The 21,875-nt window shown below is 39.4% G+C and overlaps 2 protein-coding genes across 2 annotated transcripts; one reads left to right on the forward strand and one right to left on the reverse strand.

The window, feature by feature from the left end:
- The first annotated feature begins 1,098 nt into the window (after positions 1-1,098).
- Positions 1,099-8,377, forward strand: coasy (CoA synthase). Its single transcript, XM_062442391.1, has 10 exons — positions 1,099-1,236; positions 2,711-3,467; positions 3,774-3,988; positions 4,348-4,479; positions 5,335-5,524; positions 6,262-6,326; positions 6,427-6,511; positions 6,844-6,941; positions 7,412-7,558; positions 7,657-8,377. Exons 2-10 carry the CDS (start codon positions 2,783-2,785, stop codon positions 7,714-7,716), a joined length of 1,677 nt encoding a protein of 558 aa, XP_062298375.1. The 5' UTR covers positions 1,099-1,236; positions 2,711-2,782; the 3' UTR covers positions 7,717-8,377.
- Positions 8,378-9,309: 932 nt separating this feature from the next.
- Positions 9,310-21,488, reverse strand: LOC134003115 (myosin light chain kinase, smooth muscle-like). The gene is made up of 16 exons (XM_062442247.1): positions 21,260-21,488; positions 16,573-16,719; positions 16,258-16,410; positions 15,985-16,119; positions 15,310-15,440; positions 15,078-15,234; positions 14,480-14,791; positions 14,255-14,354; positions 13,926-14,129; positions 12,945-13,162; positions 12,061-12,184; positions 11,282-11,434; positions 10,964-11,093; positions 10,709-10,790; positions 10,386-10,526; positions 9,310-9,818 (listed from the first exon to the last, which is right to left on the reverse strand). The coding sequence occupies exons 1-16, from the start codon at positions 21,423-21,425 to the stop codon at positions 9,613-9,615; spliced, it is 2,559 nt and encodes an 852-aa protein (XP_062298231.1). The 5' UTR covers positions 21,426-21,488; the 3' UTR covers positions 9,310-9,612.
- Positions 21,489-21,875: the final 387 nt, after the last annotated feature.

Below are 21,875 nucleotides of genomic sequence, written 5' to 3' on the forward strand. Positions count from 1 at the left end.
ACTGTGAGCTCATAATGTTCTGCAGTAATACTTTTCTGGGTATTATGCAATGCTGTAAGTAAGGAACAGAAGGGGAGATTATGACCACATTTCACATTTGGTCGGATACTGAATTTGTCATACTGATCGTGGGTGCCCACCTTGAAATGGGTCTTATGTGCTGCTGGGTACAAGCACTCTTGTACGGACCCGCCTGCTGTCCCTGACCACGAGTACAACCCTCTCTTGTTTCTGGTTCTCGTCTGCCTGTGTCTGTGTGGCGTTCTCCGGCTTAAGCCCAGAGTCTCCTGCCGAGTGAAACACCTCATCTCCGTGACTGCTACTGGCTTCACTTGACCTGCTGGCCCCACGATCCTCTGTCTGTCCAGAATCTTAAGTCTACCTGCTCCCTAGTACCTAGCCAAGTACCTGTTCAGTTACTTGTTCAGAGTACCAATAAAGACCATTACAAACTGCTCCCTGGTGTTGTGCTGCAATTGGGTCCTACCACCTCCACCGGTTAAACCCATGGGTTCAAAGTTGTTCAATTTCACCTCAACATTAACACCAAATTAAAATCAGTCATTAATTCCATTAAAATAACTCAGTTAACAAAAAATATACTTACAATTTCATAATGCCCTTTTTTTTTTTTTTTTTTTTAAATCTTTTGGTCATTCGATTTTCTTTTCAGGAAGGAATATTGAAAAACACAACGAGTGGTTATTTGATTTTTGTTTTAAAATACAAAAAGTTGAACTCAAATACGAGTTGTTTTTTTCTTTTTTGTGGTCAAAAAGGGATTAGCAGAAACTAAATTAATAATTAAATTAAACACTTGTTACTGAAATGAAAATGGAATGGCCAAATGACACACGGATAATAACATTTGTCCAGATATTTCTTAACCGTTTCATACGGAAAAGCTGCAGTAATTTAGCTAAATTGCAACCTTCGCCGATATAGCCATAGACATATATACATAATATACATATGTCTATGGATATAGCCTCACCAGGGCGCTACAGAACTACGTGTCCCATGTTGCACTGCGGTTATCTCAGCCATTCAGCTTGCACGTAAACTGTCACGTGATTATCCTCCTTGCTTCATGTGTGAGTGACTTCCACTTAGCTATTTTGACTGGTGTTGACTGGTTAAGACAACTCCTTGTTGAGGATTACCTCTGTAGTAGATATGAGGGCAGGTCTACTGCTTCCACTGCTCTTCACGTCGCTTTAGATTTGCTCAACACAGGTAAGTTAAGCTTATTTTAACTGTCAACTCAGGACGATTTAAACTGCATTTGCCATGGCCCGCACCATATGTCATTTTTATAACTAAATACAGACTGTTGCGTTATTATAGGGTGATACGCATCATCATCGTCGCTGCTTCATATGGATACATGTTCATTTTGATCCTGCAGGATTACTTTCAAACGATTTTGTTGCTATTTCGTGATATGTGATTGTTGTACTACACACAGCTAGCAGGCTACGACTTTGAGTCCACATATAAATTCTTTATAGCTTTAATTGTCATCACTTTGTTTCATATTTTACTGCAAACACTGTGTGAGCAGCCATAGTGGCTAAACATTGATCAACATTTCAGCTGATGATCATTTATGTTGTATATTTATGGTCAAAAGCATCTGTCAAATGATTGGCCAATGGCTGAAAAGGTGACCTATAATATCATCAGGTTTAGGGTCTGTCCAGTCAGGTTTTTTGTGGGCGGGACAAGGAATAGTATGGCAAGCACTATTATCTGTTTGACAACACACTCAAATGATCTTGTGACCTCACAGTTGATTTTTTATGGTTAAGTGTTCATGAATGGCAGCATGTGCAATGCCAAAACAATAGCTGCAATGTTAACAGTGTTTGAATGTCACAGATTTGCATTTCAACAATGTAATGAATGAGCTGTTACATCAGCAAGAAGGTAACTAAGGTTTAACTAAGAGATCCAGTGCCAAAGATATTAATAACACACCAGGTAGACTAAACAAAAAGGGCCTCCAAAAGACACTGCTAGGAGGCTGATAATATTATCTTTACTAGAGATATTCTTGAAGTGTTCCCTAATTTAGACAGTGTTGTTTATAATTAACTACAGTTACAGTTTGTAGCATATTAACAGCCCTGTCAGTGAACTAAAATAGTGATGCAACATTGGTAAATGTGATTAGGGCATGAAAAAACAGACAGTACAAAATCCAATGTTTACAGTCTTGTTTATGAAACATCCTTAGGAGATTTGTGGTGATGATAGAGATGATTTATATTTAAATACAAGGAGAGTACATATTTACAATATTGTAATACATATTTACCCAAGCCAAGTCAAAATAGTTAAGTTGTAACTAAGGTTTCTATTCTTGTGTTCATGGGTAAATTTGTATTCTTTGGTGCGCGACAGCTTTTTACAGGAATCACTGGAAATTATGTAGTTTTATTTTCGGACTTCTGTGGCACCACGCATCCTGTGCCTGTCCCGTTTAAAAGTGTGCCCTTTTTTTTTGGTTTACATTTTTCTTATCTGTTTAAATTGCGTAGTCATTAAGCTAGTTGCAAAGGTAAAGTTTTTTGTCTATACTGTTTTAGTAACAGAACACAATCACAACAACAACTAAATGACCACCACTACAAAAGAAATATGGAGAATTTCATTGAGCTTGGTTGGTACTCTTTTAATTCTTTCCTTCTCTTTTGACCCCCTCCAGTGTTGACCCACCCTCTAACAGCGACTCCTCAGATACTGTCACGAGTGCAACGCTTTCTATTAAGTCAGGAACATGTCCATGTTCAGCACGGGCATCCTTGTGCTGACGTCTCCTCTCCACACACTCCCGCTGCGCATCGCTCCAGTGCTCAGCTCAGCTGCCCAGCTTGTAGAGCGCACACTGTACGTCCATCTCCACCCTGGGTTGAACCTGGGAGGTGGGAACCAGCCACGGCCAGTTTTCATTCCACCAGCAGTCGACCTATCTACCCTCATTACCCGCCTTTACAGCAATGCAGCTGATGTCTGCGGGCACCTGGATGTTCGCGTTTTGCTGACTAATGTTCGTGCTCATTCGGCGACAAGCGGCGGGACCACGATTCCAAGCAGCCCCTTCCCCACGCCACAGCTTCTGTCTCACTCCCCGGAGGTGGTGCTAACAGACTTTCCTCTGCAGGACCCAGGTCAGTCCCATCAGGTTTCACAGTGTCTGCAGAGGTACACTGGCCACTGCTACGTCTGCAGCCCCAGTCTGCCCTCAGTGCTGCTTCACCCACAACTAATGAAGCTGCAAGAGGAAGAGGAAGGGCTGAAGGAACCCGAAGAAAAGGTGGAACCCTTGGAGACCTACAGTGATGTTGTGGTAGGGGGGACGTTTGACCGGCTCCACGGGGCCCATAAGACGCTGCTCAACATCTCATGCCTGCTAGCCAAAAGAAGGTTCCTTATTGGTGTGTGTGACCAAGCAATGCTGAAAAGTGAGTACTTCTAAGTGAGGTATTTGAGTGGACATTTTTTCTGGATTCATTTACTTCTTTTCTCCTAAGTATTCCTCTTATTCTGTCCTTACTTTTTTCTTTTCTGTATGACTCAATTTTACTGCGATACACCTCCAGTACATACATTGAATACATATAGTGGTACATACAAGTTAAGTGGCAGTTTTCATATTCAGATATGTGCATTCTCGTGCTGTTTCTGACGTTTATGTCTCACATTTATGACAATATGTGAAAACAAGTGGAAGCCCCATAGCACTGACATCCTCTTCTTTTCCGCCCCAGAAAAGGTGCTTAAAGAGCTCATTGAGCCTTACTCTCTGAGGGTCCAGAGGCTGCAGGAGTTCTTGCAAGACATCAAGCCTTCTCTGCAGGTGGAGATCGTGCCTCTCGATGACCCCTTTGGAGCATCTATAGTTGACCCCCATCTGCAGTGCATTGTGGTTAGTGAGGAGACCAAGAGGGGAGGCGAGGCTGTCAACAAGAAACGCGCTGAGAATGTAAGTTAGTAAGGAAGTAAGTTTGGAAATTGGTAATATGTGTAACACAGGTTTTCGATTGTTTTATTCTAGCTGACTGGCTGCAGCTGCACTCCTATTAATCACAAATACAAGAGTCACAGCACACATAGTATTTTTTATTATAAAAGGATACTGAAGTGCCTACTGTTGCTGTATATACAGCACATTTTATTACATAACTATTACTGGTTAGTTCTATTCTGAGAGTCACTGAGCTTTACTTTAAGGGATTACAGGTGATGCTGGGTCAGCAGATGTACATGTTGCACCAGATGTAGATGTCTCATCTCTTACTGTAATTGCATATGTATTATTTTGTATTTTGCTTCCTAAACCAGGGCCTTCCAGCTCTTGTTCTTCATGAAATCCAGTTACTTAAGGATGCCCACCACACCGAGACAGAGGAGGAGAAGATCAGCTCCTCCAGTCTTCGCTCTCGCCTGCTGGGTACCCTCCTTACCCTGCCTAAGGTAGGTCAATTTAATAATGTTTGCCTTTTGTGTGTTCTCATAACATATTAAGGAAATAAAAGAAGCAAATGAGCAGTCAGAAATATAGTCAGATATCTGGAGGATGCAATCATGTTTAATTCACTGAGGTGCAAATCAGAATATCATATTTATACAACTTCTCATTCATTATTTAAGTCTATAAACAAAGTTTATTTCTGTTAAAAAAAAAAACACCAAATACAAACTTACCAGTATTTGATTTTATGGCAAAAAATAAATTATGACTTAACAAAGATCATTGGCGTCAATCAAAGTCAATATCATTCCTGTTTAATGAAATTCATTTTTGAATTAATTAAAGAGGGGGAGCACTACACGGCCTCCAGTCATATAAAATTAATTGTAAAATATAGTAATGCTCAAAAGTACATATGATTTTTAATCACTTTCTGGGGGAAAACATTTCACTCAGTTTGCTGTTTTCTCACAACTTTTGAGTGTTCTGCTCTACAAGGAACATATTTCCCAGATGCAAAATAACAGCTTGTTATTCCAGCATGTCAAACTACACTGCATTTTGTGTAGTTGTGTAGCAAGTGTTAAGCAACATAACACCTCCTTCATGAAAAGAGTTCAAATTATAGAGTTGTGTGTGTTGGGAGTGGACAGTTCAGTTTATTAAGAAGCCAGATTTTAGCCAGTGCAAATAAATAGTTTTATTAGTTATATAGTTTGAGTCATTATTTATTTTCTTTTATTGAGTGTTGTGTTGTCAGTTGCATCTTCAATGTAAAATTGCCAAAAAACTTTCATCTTTTTTTATCTCTCCATACCCTGCATCTCCATGTCCCCCCCCCCCATTTCTCTTACTAGGACACATCCCATCTCCCCCCACTTCCATATGTGATTGGTTTGACGGGAGGCAGCGGCAGTGGAAAGAGCTCCATCGTCAGGCGGCTGGAGGCCTTGGGTGCAGTTGGGATTGACTGTGACAAGTTAGGCCATGAGGTGTACCAGCCAGGCACAGCAGCCTATCACAGAGTGCTGGAAGAATTTGGGTCAGGTAAGGAAACACTTGCGGGTTAGAGATGTGCCGTCCATCTCCTTGTGACATCTCACTTGTAATCTGTCTACTTTTGATGAAATGTAGGATGATGAAGTACCTTTGTACTTTTTTTTTCTGCATTTAAACACTTCAGTGATTGACATAATGAGGGCACTGTAGTGACAAATGGTCAGTCGTGTTGTCTCAGATGTCACTGATTTGACTTTGATTAAAGTTGACAAAATGTCTTTTTGACTGGCTGAATGACAGTTTGGCATTTGTCCTACATTGCTCCTAAAACCAGCCCATACTGGCACTGTTGTGGGAATTCAAAAGTCATTTATTTTCCTCTACACATTATGATCAAAAATGTTTAATACTAAAATCTATTTTACAAACTGTTTCAGACTTGTGTCAGTGAATGCAACACAGCTAGATGTTTGAAAGATTATAGTATGGACATGATTTCTGAGACACCACTAATGTCTTTGAAAGACCAGGAGCACTCCATCTGAAGTCTGACAGATGAGATATTAATGAAATAGTGACAGTTGCAACAAATGTATTTTGACTTGATTATGGAGTTTAAAAGATCATTCAACCCAACCGGCACACAATTTAATCCATTAAATGATGTACTATACTGCATTCAAGCATCAGGTAGCATCATTTTCAGTGAAGCATAACAATAGCTTGTTTTCATGTTGTTTTGTAAACGTCTGAAATCTCAAGCAACTGTTTGTTTTCACTTTTAGATATTCTAAATGAAGATAAAACCATCAACAGACGTGCATTAGGAAGGAAAGTTTTTGGAAACCAGGTAATATGCCATGTACCAACACATTAAGACATTGCAAGTTATGTCATACTTCACCACAGTGTACTGATAATTTACCAAAGATTATGTTTTTTTCATGCAGGAACGGTTAAAAGCCCTAACAGACATTGTATGGCCTGAGATTGCACTTCTGGCGAAGAACAAAGTCAGCAAAGCCAGAGATGAAGGTATTGTATGGACTTTGAATTATTAATCTCAGTTCTGTAAAGCTGTGTATTGATATACATGTCAGTCTGATTTCCCTCCAGATACTCTGGAGAGAGCACATTTCTCTCTTTTGGAGCATTAAATTGCTCTTATGTTTACATAAAAGGAATTTTAATTTTGCTTTATGTTTTTACTGAGAAACCAGAATGATTAATCATTTTAGATACATCTAAATAGTCTGCCCTTTTTTCCATTTCCTAACCAATTTTCCTTTAGTCAGGCTAATAAATTAAACCTAAAGACATATAACGCATAGCTGTGCCTACCCTCTGTTCTCCTTTGCTCTTTGCAGGTAAACAGATTTGTGTGATGGATGCAGCAGTTCTTCTGGAGGCAGGATGGACAGACATGGTCCATGAGGTCTGGGTCACTGTCATCCCCGAGGAGGAGGTAATATGTTTATACCTCCAGTCCTAAACAGTGAGAACTGCTGTATGAAAGCACTGCAAGCAATTGCTACAGACGTTAAGCAACATTTTTAGTTTCCATTAGGCAGAAGTGCTAAAACCAGTGGTATGTGTGTGTTAAGGTTTTGGTAAAGGAAAGAGTCTACATTTTAAGCAGTCTACATATTTCTCTATTCCACTGCATTTTAAAGATGTTTCTCTATTCCACTGCATTTTTCTTTAACTGTTCTGCAAAGTAGTGATTAGAAAAATGTAGTAGCATTTTTGGTAGTTAAGGTGTGTGTAGGTATCACCATGCATTGCTGTCAGCCATGGTTTGATTTGGATACCACAACTGAGGGCACCAGAGTCAGACATTTAGAAAATCTACACAAACTGGTTTTAAGTAAATAAACAGCAGAAGCACTGTTAACCTAACCCACTTGCTTCCTCATGTTTCTCCTCTGCTCTCAGGCAGTGTCAAGGATAACCGAGCGAGACAGTGTGACCACAGAAGACGCCCTGCGGCGGCTGCAGAGCCAGTGGTCCAACAGCAAGCAGGTAGCACACGCCAACGTAGTGCTCAGCACACTGTGGGAGCCAGAGGTCACTCAGAAACAGGTCAGACATACATCCCCCTATCAGTATGGTGTCTACATTTGTGTTATGTAAAATAATTTAGTTCTTTAGTGTAATATTTATTGTCTTTTCTATTAAAGGTACTGAAGGCTTGGAATCTTCTCCAACAGAGAATCCAACAGAGACCAGAGGGACAATAGGAAATCACATCAACTCAGCTGTGACCACTGCATACAGAACCAGCATGTGTCAGGCCCAGGCACATGTTTGCACAAATGACTGATCCACATAAAGAAAACTCTGCCTTAGAAAGAAGTGAGAATGGTCTCTGTGCCATTGCAGCAAAACACCCAACAAGCTCCCTCACTTCTTTGACCAAGACTCAGTGCCTGATTGAATTTCCACAGGTTTTTAAATTATAGTTTTATTCTACAAAGCTTAGTTGAAAGATGGATTGGTAAGAAAAAAGAGAAGTTTTTTAAATGATCCCTAACAACAAAGTAATTTTGCAATTTGCAAGCTGGAAGTCTCATTTGGGGATACATAAAGTGCTATCTTAAGAATTGTAGATCTGCTTTTATCCAAAGATGTTTTCATGAATGGCATGCCTTTAAATAAAAATGCCCAACATTCATCAAATGTAGATAATTCTGAAAGACCAGCGAAGATCTGCTAATTCTTATAATTTAGGCGCCTTGTCAACAAGTGACACTTTACAAGTTCTGTCTTCTCTCCATGTCTTCTAGATATAATAATATGAATGTAGATTAGACAAGCAATTAATAATAAAGCAAAGGTGAGACACTGTGTTGAAAGACTGTATAATTGCCACTGTTGAATCATAGAATTAAATTATGTGTTTATCTTGGTGGTTTTCTGGGTTTGGAGAATATTTTTCACAGTCACTCATTATCTGAAGGTTTAAAACACAAGGAATCATAAGTAACCAGACCAAGTATATTATATTGTAGAAATACGTGCAATAAATCAGTACACTGATTGAAAAAGGAAAACACTGGGCATACATATTCAACTAAAAGGGTTACATGGATAGATTATGGAAAGCCTCATGCTGTAGCAAGTCAGTGGCCAGTGGGCCTTCAAATCTGATGTTTATGTATGTTATGTTAAATTAATGTACAAGTGGAAACAAATCCGCTGAAAAAAATCTTAAATTACAGTCCAAGAAAATGCAATGGCCAACCTGTATTTTGCAAAAATCAGTTGTCACATGATGTGGCCTGTCTTTGAGCTTTGAGGTCTCTGAAAGCGCCTGGAAAAACCAAGAGTGGAAACTAGAGTCGTAATGTGTTAAGTTTATGGTCATGGTTGGTTGTAAATTGATGTTTACATAAGAATGAAATATTACTTTTAGCCATACCTTTAATACTGAAAGGCTTGTCCAATGAAGTGTCATTAAGTCATACAGTTTGTGGGAGATTTCAAGTGGCTTTCATTTCTCGGTGGAATCCTATAATAAACTGGCAAACTGTTAAAATGAAATGTTTTCAACCCTGTTTTTGCTCCCATTCATTCAAGACTGAATGTGTTTTTGTATAAATGATGTGTCTTGCATGGTCTTTTGTAAATTAAACAGCAGCCTACAGATGCCACCTTTATGCAAAAAGTGCATGAATTTGGAAAGTTAATTTAAAACCTGAAACCGATTTCTGGAAAATTCATCCTTTAATTTTTATGCTTAACATTTTCATGGAACAATATTTAAATGTGCAAAATGTACAAATTTTCACGTGAGTCTTGTGATCAATGCTCAGGTACAGCACAAGTGGCAAAATATCACCTCCTTAACAAAACATTGTGCATTAGAACATGAACCTGTTAACCAAGCATTGATGAATACAGACCCAGTAAATGTACCAACTGCTGATCTTGTAAAACTTCAGAGGGCTTGCATGTGTCTTCAAACCTTTTTATGTGTAACATCACAGTGAAATTATGTGTGAGCAGCCTTTTGTGTTGCAGTGAATAACGGTCCTTTGTTGTCCAGGATTCAAACCATTTCAATCAGTCCACATCTGAAATGTCCTGGTCCAAATGAAGGAAATCTGAAGTTGTTTAGGTGGTTTTATCCTCTATTATATCTCCACTTTCAGTTTGGCAGAACACATTGCCTCCCCCAGCTTGTTGCTGGCCTTGCACACATAAACCCCAGAATCAGAGGCCTCTAAATCAGCCAGAAGCAGAGAGCAGAGCCCGTCATCATGGTGCTTCACAGTCATTCTGGACAACTCAGATACCAGCTTCTCATTCTGAAGCCACTTCACCTCCGGCTGTGGGTAGCCTAGGGTTGACACAACAGGACACTGCTTCAGAATTTAAAATCAAAGTAGGAATATTAAATAATTAGATGTACCAGTTTCATTCCAAGATCAGTGTTCAACATTCACCAAGTCCATTATGTTGGCTTTAAGTTTCAGTTATATTTGATACAGTAACATTTCTGTTACAGTTAATAAAATGGTGTTCTAAGATGTTTCAAAAATTACACCTTACTCAAATTTTTTTTTAAAGTAACACCTGCAGACTGACTCCAAGCCACAAAATGCACTCAAATAGACAATGTTTAGATGCATGTTAGATCTTTGTGAGGTCAAAATCTTTCAACTTGGATCAAAACATTGTGTATTGGAATAAATTGTGTAGCTTCCAGGCATTACTTTATCATTGATGCTGCCTTTTAAATAGCTTTCATCATAAGTTTCCTCTGAAGCTCAAAACAGAGAAATGACATTGAGAGTTGATCTCATTAAATGTATACTAAATTAATATATAAAAGCTAGTCATTTAAGAGTCACTCCACTACAGTAATCTATTTAATGAAGTGCATCACACAGTTCTGTCATTCTACCATCGACAAGGCATGTTAGATGAGCTGTTGCTCCTTTGGGAAGGGTGGTGTCCTTCAGGGGCTGCTGGAAGCGAGGTTCACTATGAAGCTGTTTATCCAGCGACTGGATGGCCTCCTCTGCCTCTTGGCTCCAGCCTGGCTCTGGATGAGAGGGAGAATGATGATGATGGTGAATAAAAGGAAAACAAGGCTTTACTGATCACAAAAGGGTAAACTAGAAGTGACAATCTCAAACTGTGAGTCATCTGCCATATGTATGTAGCTCTAGGACGTAGGAGGGCATTGCATATGTGTGTGTTTGTGTGTCACTTTATCCATCTTACCCTCTGAGGAGCTGCCAGGAGAGTCTGGCCTGTTGGAGAGGTTAGCCATCCGCTGTAGGGCCAAGACAGCCTTGCCAGTTTTCTGCAAGTTTAAAGGACAAATAATACTGAATGACAAACTACACTCATAACCAAGCTTCAGGTCTACAAAGGACAATAGATTTAAAAGGTCATCATACAGAAGCACAGATTATAAATTATACATGCATTAAATGCTCAGCTGACAGCATTGTAGTCATTTTTCTGTCTAGTTACCTTCCACTTGCGCTTGGCCAGAAAACGTCGCATCTTCTCCTTATTGAGGGACTTAGTGGGCCTGCGGTTCAGAGGAGTAAAAGAGGCCATCCAGGGGTGGGCGAGGGCCTCAACACATGACAACCTGCATCTAGAGCGCAAGCGACAAAGGCTGTCAAATGTTGCCAGCAGTCTCTTGACCTATTCAAATATTACTAAATGATTTGGTACCACGTTAATTTTCTGCCAATTGTAGGAAATGCCACAAGGGAAGCGTTGCTTGAAATGTGACATTATCAAACTTTTATCATCCATCTCATATAAATGAAACAGACCAACCTCCGGTCTTTCTTCAGTAGGGAGCTGATAAAGTCCTTTGCTTGATCTGAGATGTCCTCAAAACTCTCCGGGTCAAACTCAAAGTGGGCAGCAGTCACAAGAGCCAACGTCTCAGCATCACTGTTTCCCTGGAAGGGGGATTCTCCACTGAGCCTGGGAAACAAAACAATCATAAACTAAGTTTCCGGACAGACTGCATATATTTTGTGTCTGTATCCACTAACAAGAAAAGAAAAAAAACAAACTTATTTATACCATTGACTTGATGTTTAATAAATTGTTCTACGGTAATTATTTCCCCTTACTTTTGGCTCAGAATATTCACAAAAACAGAATTGCTATAGTAAAATTATTAGGGATGGACTGTAGTAATACCATGACAGCACCAGCTGATGGCGCCAAATCTGCATTTGTAGACTCATTTGGGTATGGTTAGATAGATACTTTTAAAATTATATTTATTTAAAATGTTTACTATTCATGTAATTCAAATCTTTAGTTTATTTTTGTTACTTTCAAATGATTTTGCCATGTCTGACATATTGAGATGAAAGACAAATAAAGAACAAATTGAGGACATCTATGCCAGGATGCATGTTAGTTTTTTTCTTTGCCCCAGATTTTGTTAAGAAACTGAAATGCTCTCTAGGATGCCTTTTAGGCTCAGGCTATTGTTTCCTTTTCACTAACACAAAGTATTTCCAGTTGCATTTGTCTTTTATTAGAATATGTCACTGTGGCTGTTATTCATGACCACTACAACTTCTATTTTGACTTACAAGATGAAACAGATGACTCCAATGCTCCACAGGTCCGTCTCCAGGCCCACAGGCTCATAGTTGATTACCTCTGGGGCCACGAACTCCGGCGTACCATGCATCACCATTAGAGGTTTACCCTCCTCTGAGGAATGGGACAACACACTCAGATATTGAACATGTCACTGTAAATGTTTGCTTGTATTAGCTTATTCACAGCAGGCTCCAGTCATCTCTAAATAGACCACCCAGTCTGGAGCTGCAGTGTCTGGAGCGTCACCAAAGTTTCTGCCTGAATTAGCGTCACATACTTTGCTGCATTTATTGAGTTGAGGTAGTACACCCAGTCTGGAGCTGCAGTGTCTGGAGCGTCAAAGTTTCTGCCTGAATTAGCGTCACATACTTTGCTGCATTTATTGAGTTGAGGTAGTAGAGAAGTAGTTGTTTAAGGAGTTGTCATTATGTAAGGGACGTTGTTGACATCTAGAAATTTAGACTGGACACTCCTCGATATTATCTTTGGCTATTTTTGGTATGTTATCAAATAAGTAATTCTTTGAAGACCTTCTTACTCCTCCTAATGTGCTTAAAAAATGTACTGTAAGTGATGAAGGACAAAATCCTTGTTTTAGTCAAAAGGGTATTTTTGTCTTTGTCTTGTCTTTTTACTGTTCAGCTGCAGTCATTTGGGCACATGACTATTGTTTTAGACGGACAGTGAACCTATGCTTTAGTATTACATTTTTACTATTTTATTCAATGTGTGAAGTGAGCAACTGTAAAAGTTATACAAATAGAGTAAAAAGAAAGTCTATTATATTCAAGAGAATTGGCCTTTTTAGGAATTTTGCTTCATACAGTATTCCCCATAACAGGGACAAACAAACACATTCCTGCAAACTCACCCAGTTCACTGGCCAAGCCAAAGTCAATGATCTTGAGACGTGTACTGGTGGTGTCCACACAGACAATGTTCTCTGGTTTGAGGTCCAGGTGGACGATGTTCTGCTTGTGAACGTACTGCATGCCCTCAAGGATCTGCTGCATGTAGCGGGCACTGGTCGGCTCTGTGTGCTCAAAGTTGTCATCAACGATGCGTTCAAAGAGCTCCCCACCAGCGATACTGGACAGATGGATACACCAATCATTCATCCATGCCTCAAATATAATCCTAATGTAGCTCTGGGGCTTCCTTTATCTAGCAGTATTCATCCAAGCCATGGAGTTGAAATGTTTGACAATACAAGTTTAGTCATGTAATCTAATTGCTATGTGATTGACTGACATCTAAAATCAGTTTTTAACATGTCTTCCCATATGATTTACTGGGATTTTATAGTTGAATGGTTTCAAGTGACATCATTGTTGTCTTTGTTATATAACCACAATGTATCTCCTACAAAACCTCAAAATAAACATGTAATCACCACAACAACCACTAGTGTTACCTGGCAACATCAGTAATGTTGGGACTGATGTTGAATCAGGGCTTTCTTACACTACATGCTTTGCAGTTAGAAGATATTCTGGTTTTGAGCTGAAACAATTACTCGATCAATCAACTAGCTGATCAAATAATAGTGTCAGTCATTTTTACAGCACAAATGCTAAACTTTCACTGTCAAATCTGACTATTAGATGTTTTTGTTGTCATATGAAAATGAAAAATGAAAATAAATTGTTTGGGTTTTTGGACTGTCGTCAAATAAAATGACGTTAACTATGATTGCAATTTTCACTTTTGACATTTGATAGAAAGATGCAGATTATTTTTTGAGTGGATTACTATTTTGGTTGTTTGTGTTTGTGCTCTGAATAGCTGCAGAAAATCCCTGTCACCAGTAATACTCGAATCAAAGTCACTTTTTGACTTCACAATTACTTACTACTCCATGACCATGACCAACTCTGAGCGTGTGTCATAAGCAGCCAGACACTGGACCAATTTTGGATGGTGGAGACACTTCATCAGTTCAATCTCCTTGCGGGCGTCCAATTTCTCCTTGGAGGTCCGGGCTCGATAGAACTTCCCTGCACAATCCTGGCCGGTCTCTCTGTGTGTCAGCCGGAACACCTGGCCAAACTTCCCACTGGAAATTTAAAATACACCTCAGTAAGAAGCATAATGTTTGTCTCTTCTGTGAGCCATAAAAGGAAGGAAAATGATATTTTTAGATTAGAAATGTGGTTTTAAATATGTAGAATCCATGCTTACACTCCCAGCTTCTCATGGACATTGTAGTGGTCCTTGACCTTATGTTTGGTATCAATGGTCACTGTGACGTATGACTCGAGCTTTTCTTTTGTTTCTTCTTCTAAACACATAAAATACAGAGGTGAAAAAATTAAGCACATCCCTCCTGACAGTTGGCAGAAAGGTAAAACCTAAGAAATGAATTCCTCCTTTCAAACATTCTACAAAATCAAGCATTTCACTTACTTGCAGTCGCCATCTTTATACAGTCAGACTCCTGGCTTGGTTCACTGACTCCTGCAGTGTTGTAGGCTCGGACGCGGAAGCGGTACTGCCCCTGAGGCTCAAGACCAGAGCGGACGTGGTAAGATGTGTTCTTGCAGCGGTTTATTAGTTCAGTCCAGCTCCCAAGCTTGTCAGGGCTGTCTTGCCTGACCTCCACAATGTAACCCAACACAGCTGTGCCTCCGTCGTAGCTGGGACCTGTCCAGGACAGGACCAGGGACTGAATGGACAGCTTGGACACAACAGGATGGGATGCAGGTGGGTCAGGACGGTCTGAGGAGAAATTCAAGAAACAGAACCTTTCATATACAAGGACACAAGACAACAGGTACCAGAGGTTTTCTGAGGTAGCCAATATCCCAATATACAGTGCAAGGGCTTTGATATACTTAAATCATGATCCTATCCTGCCACATTTATATTGTTTTCTGTTTGTCAAATCAATAGTCACATGTGCATGTCCAGTATCTGACAACAAATACTAATATTGTTTCATATGCAATCATTCAAAAACACTAAATATCTGGAGACTGAGTAGTACATAAAAGTTGAGTCTCACCTATGACACTGAGGGAGACTGTATGTTGGGCAGAACCTTTTCGGTTTCTTACTACCACAGTGTAGGGGCCCTTGTCATCCGGACAGGCCTGAGAGATCTCCACACTGCTCTGCGTGTTGCTGCTCCTGACAGATATCCTCGGGCCCTCTACTACCACCTAGGTTGCAAGAAAGTATGTTGAAAGTATGCAAAAAGACACAAACCTTCACTAGAAAACAACCACTGGGACTACCTTGTCTCTTTTGTAAATCCAGCAGCAGGCCAAAGGGACAGAGCTGCACCTGAATTCACAGTCTAGCCGGGCCTGCTCTCCCACTCGAACCTCCACCTGCTCTGGTGGGTCTAGAAACTCCACAGAAGGTCCTGGAAAAAATGTGCTTGAATTTTAAAATCAGTAAAATATTATGAAAACATAAACTTTTACTTCATTCAGTTATCTGCCCTCTACTAGCCTTTTCTACTGGAGACTTTTGTTTGAAGATCAAAATCTCTTATATACCTGTGGAGAAGTAGGTGGATTTACAGGCATGGTCTACAATAGGCCAATTAAAAAGGTAGCCAACCAATCACATGTGAGCTGTCATGTTTGGTTGTACTGGCAAACAATGCAACCAATAGACAGCCAATGAACTACACTAAAGCATGGAGCAAAGTGGAGCAACCAAGTTTTATGAGCAGACTGCAACAGATCAATTTTTCATTCACAATTTTAATTTGTCATTATGCATGTTTATTTGTTTTAGCTCACCTTCTCTTTACTATGAACATATCTAGTAGGCTATTGATTTGCAAGGTTTTTTTAAATATATTAATTGTAAGAAGAAAATAAGAAAGAAAGGAGAATTTATGGGTGTGTAACAATACAAATATTTTAACAGGAAGATCAACAAAAGTTGGGTTAATCCACCTTTGTCTTCTGCTGTTCTGTGTTGGCTTTTCTCTTTAGAAGCTGAGGACAATTTGGTGTTTTCAGGTGGCACAGACTTCTGCGTAACCTCACGGAGCAACTCTCGGTTGGGTTTTCTGGGGATTTCCTTTGTTGCTGTTTCAATGCATACAAAAGAGTGTAAAACAGGTTTACTGTAAACAGATCAGTTCAGTACAGTTCATTTAAGGGCAGATGATACTGTGTTTGATGTTTCAGAAGAGTTTCTAATGAGACACACAACTCCTGCTTTACCTGTGATGTGTAACTCAGCACTGCTTGACCGTTTGCCGGCAGTATTCTCAGCTGTGCAGGTATACGTCCCAGCATCTCCAGGTGAACACTGAGTCAGAGACAGACTGGCAACACCATTTTTGAAGGAAGTCTTGCTTGAATGCACCTTCTCACCTAAAGATAACCATAGACAAAATTTTACTGTACCTGATAAGCAGATTCAAATAAATGTTAAATGTAGAATTTAGTTTGACCCTCACAAAAGATATTTACTTGACATTTTCTAGCATAATGTCCTCACTCATAATAAAGAGTGTATCACAATCAAACTTTTACCATTGTGTAGCCAGGAAATGCTCAGAGGCTGACTTCCTGTGATAACACTTTGAAGAGTAGCATCACTTCCTTCGCAGACTGTACAGTCCCTCAGTGTTTCTTTGAAGTGAGGTTCTTCCAGGACCTGGACTGTTGTCTGTGTGGCATCTTAACAGAGCAGAAGTTGAGGACAATGAGCGTTTCTCAGAATTGATCAAATTGTATACACCAGTGTTTCCTCCATCGCTGACGGTCAGCAGCTGACCAGTCAGGATGTGCCACTTTATTCACCTCAAGCATTTTCAGTTTCAGGGTCTTTCCACCACAGACATGACGTATTTGTATTTATGAATTTGAAATACATTGTGTGATCGTTGAAAACGATCAAACAATGTCTCTAAGTTATCTATTTCAACTCCAGGGAGTCCAACCTTAAGTTTCAGTTTGTTATCTGTATTTTAACACAGTTGTACGTGCAAGTGTGAGGAAATTTCACATCATGTTAATGTGCATTTTCCCACCATATGTGTGTTGCATATGTGTGTTTTAGTGCTGGAATGTGGGCAGGGTGGGCAACGGGTGATCACCAGTGGATGTTGGAATGCTGTGTGTGTGTGTGTGTGTACTAAGTATGTTGTGGAGATACAAATCTGTTTACACAGTCACACTGTGGGGACTTGGCTCCCTGGGCTAGAAATGAAGGCATTTGAGTGCATCATCCGCTTCTGTTTGAAATCATACTGATGGATACTCACCAGCTTGCTTACTGAGCTAACATACCTGTTGAAGACGCTGCTAACCCAGCACTCCACCATACACTACAAGACTTATATTCAACACCTACGCCCGCAACCTAATCATAGACTTCAGACTTTCAATAATAAATAACAATTAATAATACATATAGTCAATTTCTTCAATAAACTGCTGGACATGAATATTGACTCCTGCATATGCCACTGGATCTGGAGCTTCATGTGGAGAAGGCAACAGAGGGTTAAGATGGGTAGCCATTCATCTTGACCTCTGACCCTCTGCTTAGATACCCCCAAGGGCTATGTCCTCTTCTCCCTCTACACAAACAACTTTATATCACACCACAGCTCAGTTCTTATTCTTAAATATGCACATGACACAACCATAATTAGACTCATAACCAGCAACAATGAAAACTGGTACCATGAGCAGGTAGTCCAAGCAGTAACTTGATACTTTGAAAACAACTTCCAGCTCAACCCATCTAAAATACAAGATAACTCATTAAATAATTGAATCACAGCCGACATTCACATTTCGGGAGAAGCCATAACTATCATTGACTCATTCAGATTTCCTGGCACACACATCAACAACACATTCAAATGAAACCATGGCCATCCATGCAGACTGCGTTACCAAAAAAGCCCCGAAAAGACAGTGTTTCCTAATATAAAAAAATATATAAAAGCCTCCTCCTTGAGTTGTACACAGCCATTATCGAGAGCATAATCATCTCATCTATAACAGTCTGGTGCAGCAGCATGGACAGTCACCCATGCAAAAAATAAGAGTCAATAAATCATCACAGATTACTGTACACCTCCCTCCCATCAGTTGAACAACTATATCTCAAACAAACAATCAAAAGAGCAAAAGTTATAATCTGTGACTCCTTTCACCCTGTCACCACCTCTTCCAGTTGATGCTCTCTAGGAGGGTACAGGTCTCCACCCACCAAATCACACTGCAATAAAGACTCTGAACTCTTTCCACTAACCCTGACAGATGTATCTGCATTTAAAACCTCTGTGTCAATCTTGTAAACATTGACTGTGGTTTCTTTGTTGTGGTAATCCGTAAATTGTCTGTTATGCTCATCATGTCTAATGTGATGCTGATATCTTTCTATGTTTGGTGCTACTGACATTGTTGAATTGAGTTTACCCTCCATTCTGTACTGAAAGCAAATTCAACCAACCTAGGTCTTGTGGTCATTAATAAATGATTGATTTCTTGATTGATTGTGACTTGGTATGGTTAGGTTAAGGTAAACTGTGTGTGTGTGTGTGTGTGTGTGTGTGTGTGTGTGTGTGTGTGTGTGTGTGTGTGTGTGTGTGTGTGTGTGTGTGTGTGTGTGTGTGTGTGTGTGTGTGTGTGTGTGTGTGTGTATACAACTGGCAGCTTGAGTTCACACCAAAATTGTTCACAACAAGCTGCAGCACTGCTTGCACGATGTGACTAATTATCAAATATCTTTCTTCATAAACATTGTTCCAAACTAAGCAAATTATGTTTAACAGAATCAGAGGACAATTTTGTTAAGTTCCTATTGAGTGAATGTCTCTTTAAAACAAAAAAAAGATGGTTTAAAGGCGTACTATATAGTTTGTTATACTTTAAGTCCACATATGATGAAATTTAAAGGATTTACAGATTCATTTAGGGACATATTGAAACGTGAAAACATGATTTCAAAATATATGCTACGTCATTCATAAATGATTGATTTCTTGATTGATTGTGACTTTGTTTAAGATTAAGGTACGGTTAGGTTAAGGTAGGCTGTGTGTGTGTGTGTGTGTGTGTGTGTGTGTGTGTGTGTGTGTGTGTGTGTGTGTGTGTGTGTGTGTGTGTGTGTGTGTGTGTGTGTGTGTGTGTGTATACAACTGGCAGCTTGAGTTCACACCAAAATTGTTCACAACAAGCTGCAGCACTGCTTGCACGATGTGACTAATTATCAAATATCTTTCTTCATAAACATTGTTCCAAACTAAGCAAATTATGTTTAACAGAATCAGAGGACAATTTTGTTAAGTTCCTATTGAGTGAATGTCTCTTTAAAACAAAAAAAAGATGGTTTAAAGGCGTACTATATAGTTTGTTATACTTTAAGTCCACATATGATGAAATTTAAAGGATTTACAGATTCATTTAGGGACATATTGAAACGTGAAAACATGATTTCAAAATATATGCTACGTCATTCATAAATGATTGATTTCTTGATTGATTGTGACTTTGTTTAAGATTAAGGTACGGTTAGGTTAAGGTAGGCTGTGTGTGTGTGTGTGTGTGTGTGTGTGTGTGTGTGTGTGTGTGTGTGTGTGTGTGTGTGTGTGTGTGTGTGTGTGTGTGTGTGTGTGTGTGTGTGTGTGTGTGTGTGTGTGTGTGTATACAACTGGCAGCTTGAGTTCACACCAAAATTGTTCACAACAAGCTGCAGCACTGTTTGCATGATGTGACTAATTATCAAATATCTTTCTTCATAAACACTGTTCTAAACTAAGCTAATTATGTTTAACAGAATCAGAGGACAATTGTGTTAAATTTCTATTCAGTGAATGTCGCTTCCAAATAAAGCAATGATGGTTCAATGGGATACTATATAGTTTTTTGTACTTTGGGTCCACATATGATGATATTTTAAGGATTTACAGATTCATTTAGGGACATATTGAAATATGAAAACATGATTTCAAAATGTATGCTACGTCATTAATAAATGATTGATTTCTTGATTGTGACTTGGCTTAAGATTAAGGTATGGTTAGGTTAAGGTAGGCTGTGTGTGTGTGTGTGTGTGTGTGTGTGTGTGTGTGTGTGTGTGTGTGTGTGTGTGTGTGTGTGTGTGTGTGTGTGTGTGTGTGTGTGTGTGTGTGTGTGTGTGTGTGTATACAACTGGCAGCTTGAGTTCACACCAAAATTGTTCACAACAAGCTGCAGCACTGCTTGCATGATGTGACTAATTATCAAATATCTTTTGTCATAAACACTGTTCTAAACTAAGCTAATTATGTTTAACAGAATCAGAGGACAATTGTGTTAAGTTCCTATTGCGTGAATTTCTCTTCCAAATAAAAAAAATGATGAAAATGCTTGCATGATGTGACTAATTATCAAATATCTTTTGTCATAAACACTGTTCTAAACTAAGCTAATTATGTTTAACAGAATCAGAGGACAATTGTGTTAAGTTCCTATTGAGTGAATGTCTCTTCCAAATAAAAAAATGATGGTTTTAAGGGGTACTATATAGTTTTTTGTACTTTTAGTCCACATATGATGATATTTTAAGGATTTACAGATTCATTTAGGGACATATTGAAACATGAAAACATGATTTCAAAATGTACGTTACGTCATTATTAATGATTGATTTCTTGATTGTGACTTGGCTTAAGATTAAGGTATGGTTAGGTTAAGGTAGGCTGTGTGTGTGTGTGTGTGTGTGTGTGTGTGTGTGTGTGTGTGTGTGTGTGTGTGTGTGTGTGTGTGTGTGTGTGTGTGTGTGTGGTTACCATCAAAATGCCTGCAGACAACTCTGACCACTATCACACTATCACAGTTCCCACAAAAAACAGCACATTTCATAATAACCTTGTTGTAAATAAGGCTGCACCCTCAATAATATTTTGACAAATACCATACAAGCCTCAGGGGACTTAACCTCAACAAAAATATGCAATCTAACATATTCCAGTATTCATGGTTTCCCTGATAAGTTGTTGAAATGCCCTCGTGCAAGTTAAAAAAGCTCAAATTAAGACATGAGGCCCCTCTGGGGGGATGCAGTGGGCTGAGGATTGGGTGGGGTGTAACTGTGGTAAAAGTTGTGAATACATTGCAGTTATATTGCAATACAAAGCAGTCAAGTTAATTAACAAAAGGTACTCCCAAATTAAAAAGTTAATCTTTAATTCAACTTTTCATTTGTTCTTCCAGTCTTTACCTGTTGCTGATGAGACTCCCAGTTTCTTGTTTCTCGTGACTGTCCTGTCAGTGGTATCCAGTCCATTCTCCTTCTGCTTCCCCACACAGAAAGGTCTGGCTTGAGGCTTGAGGTCCAGCCGGAATGTGGACACAAAGGTCTTTGGCTTCCTACCATCCTTGTCCATCCTTGAGTTGAAATGATAGCCAGAAAACAATAGCTGAGTTTTAAAGAGTCACTCATCAGTCAGGCTTTCTCTTCGTCTCTTGGCTGTGGTCTGTTTTCACACTATTTCAAATAGTGTGAAAGGCTTGTATGTGTTGCATACTCATCCTGTTTCTATTCACACATCCTCTGAAATGCTAACAGGAGGAGCCTCTGAAATCACTACCCACTCTCAGCCCCACAGTACAGGAAACAGCAAGTTTTATCGTAAGGCCAAGAACACACATGTTCCCCCTATGTCCCCCTGCACTGTGAACAGAGGGAGATGCACAGAAACACATGTGAGATTGCAAAAGAGAGTAGGAAATGTGTAGGAGTGGCAAAACATTCAAGCTGAAGAGAAACAGAGAGTAACAAGGTGGGCAGTGATAAAAGAGATAGACACAACAGTATACAAAGTGCTATTTTTTTT

The sequence above is a fragment of the Scomber scombrus genome, chromosome 21, assembly GCF_963691925.1.
Source record: "Scomber scombrus chromosome 21, fScoSco1.1, whole genome shotgun sequence".
Classification (NCBI taxonomy): Eukaryota; Metazoa; Chordata; class Actinopteri; order Scombriformes; family Scombridae; genus Scomber; species Scomber scombrus.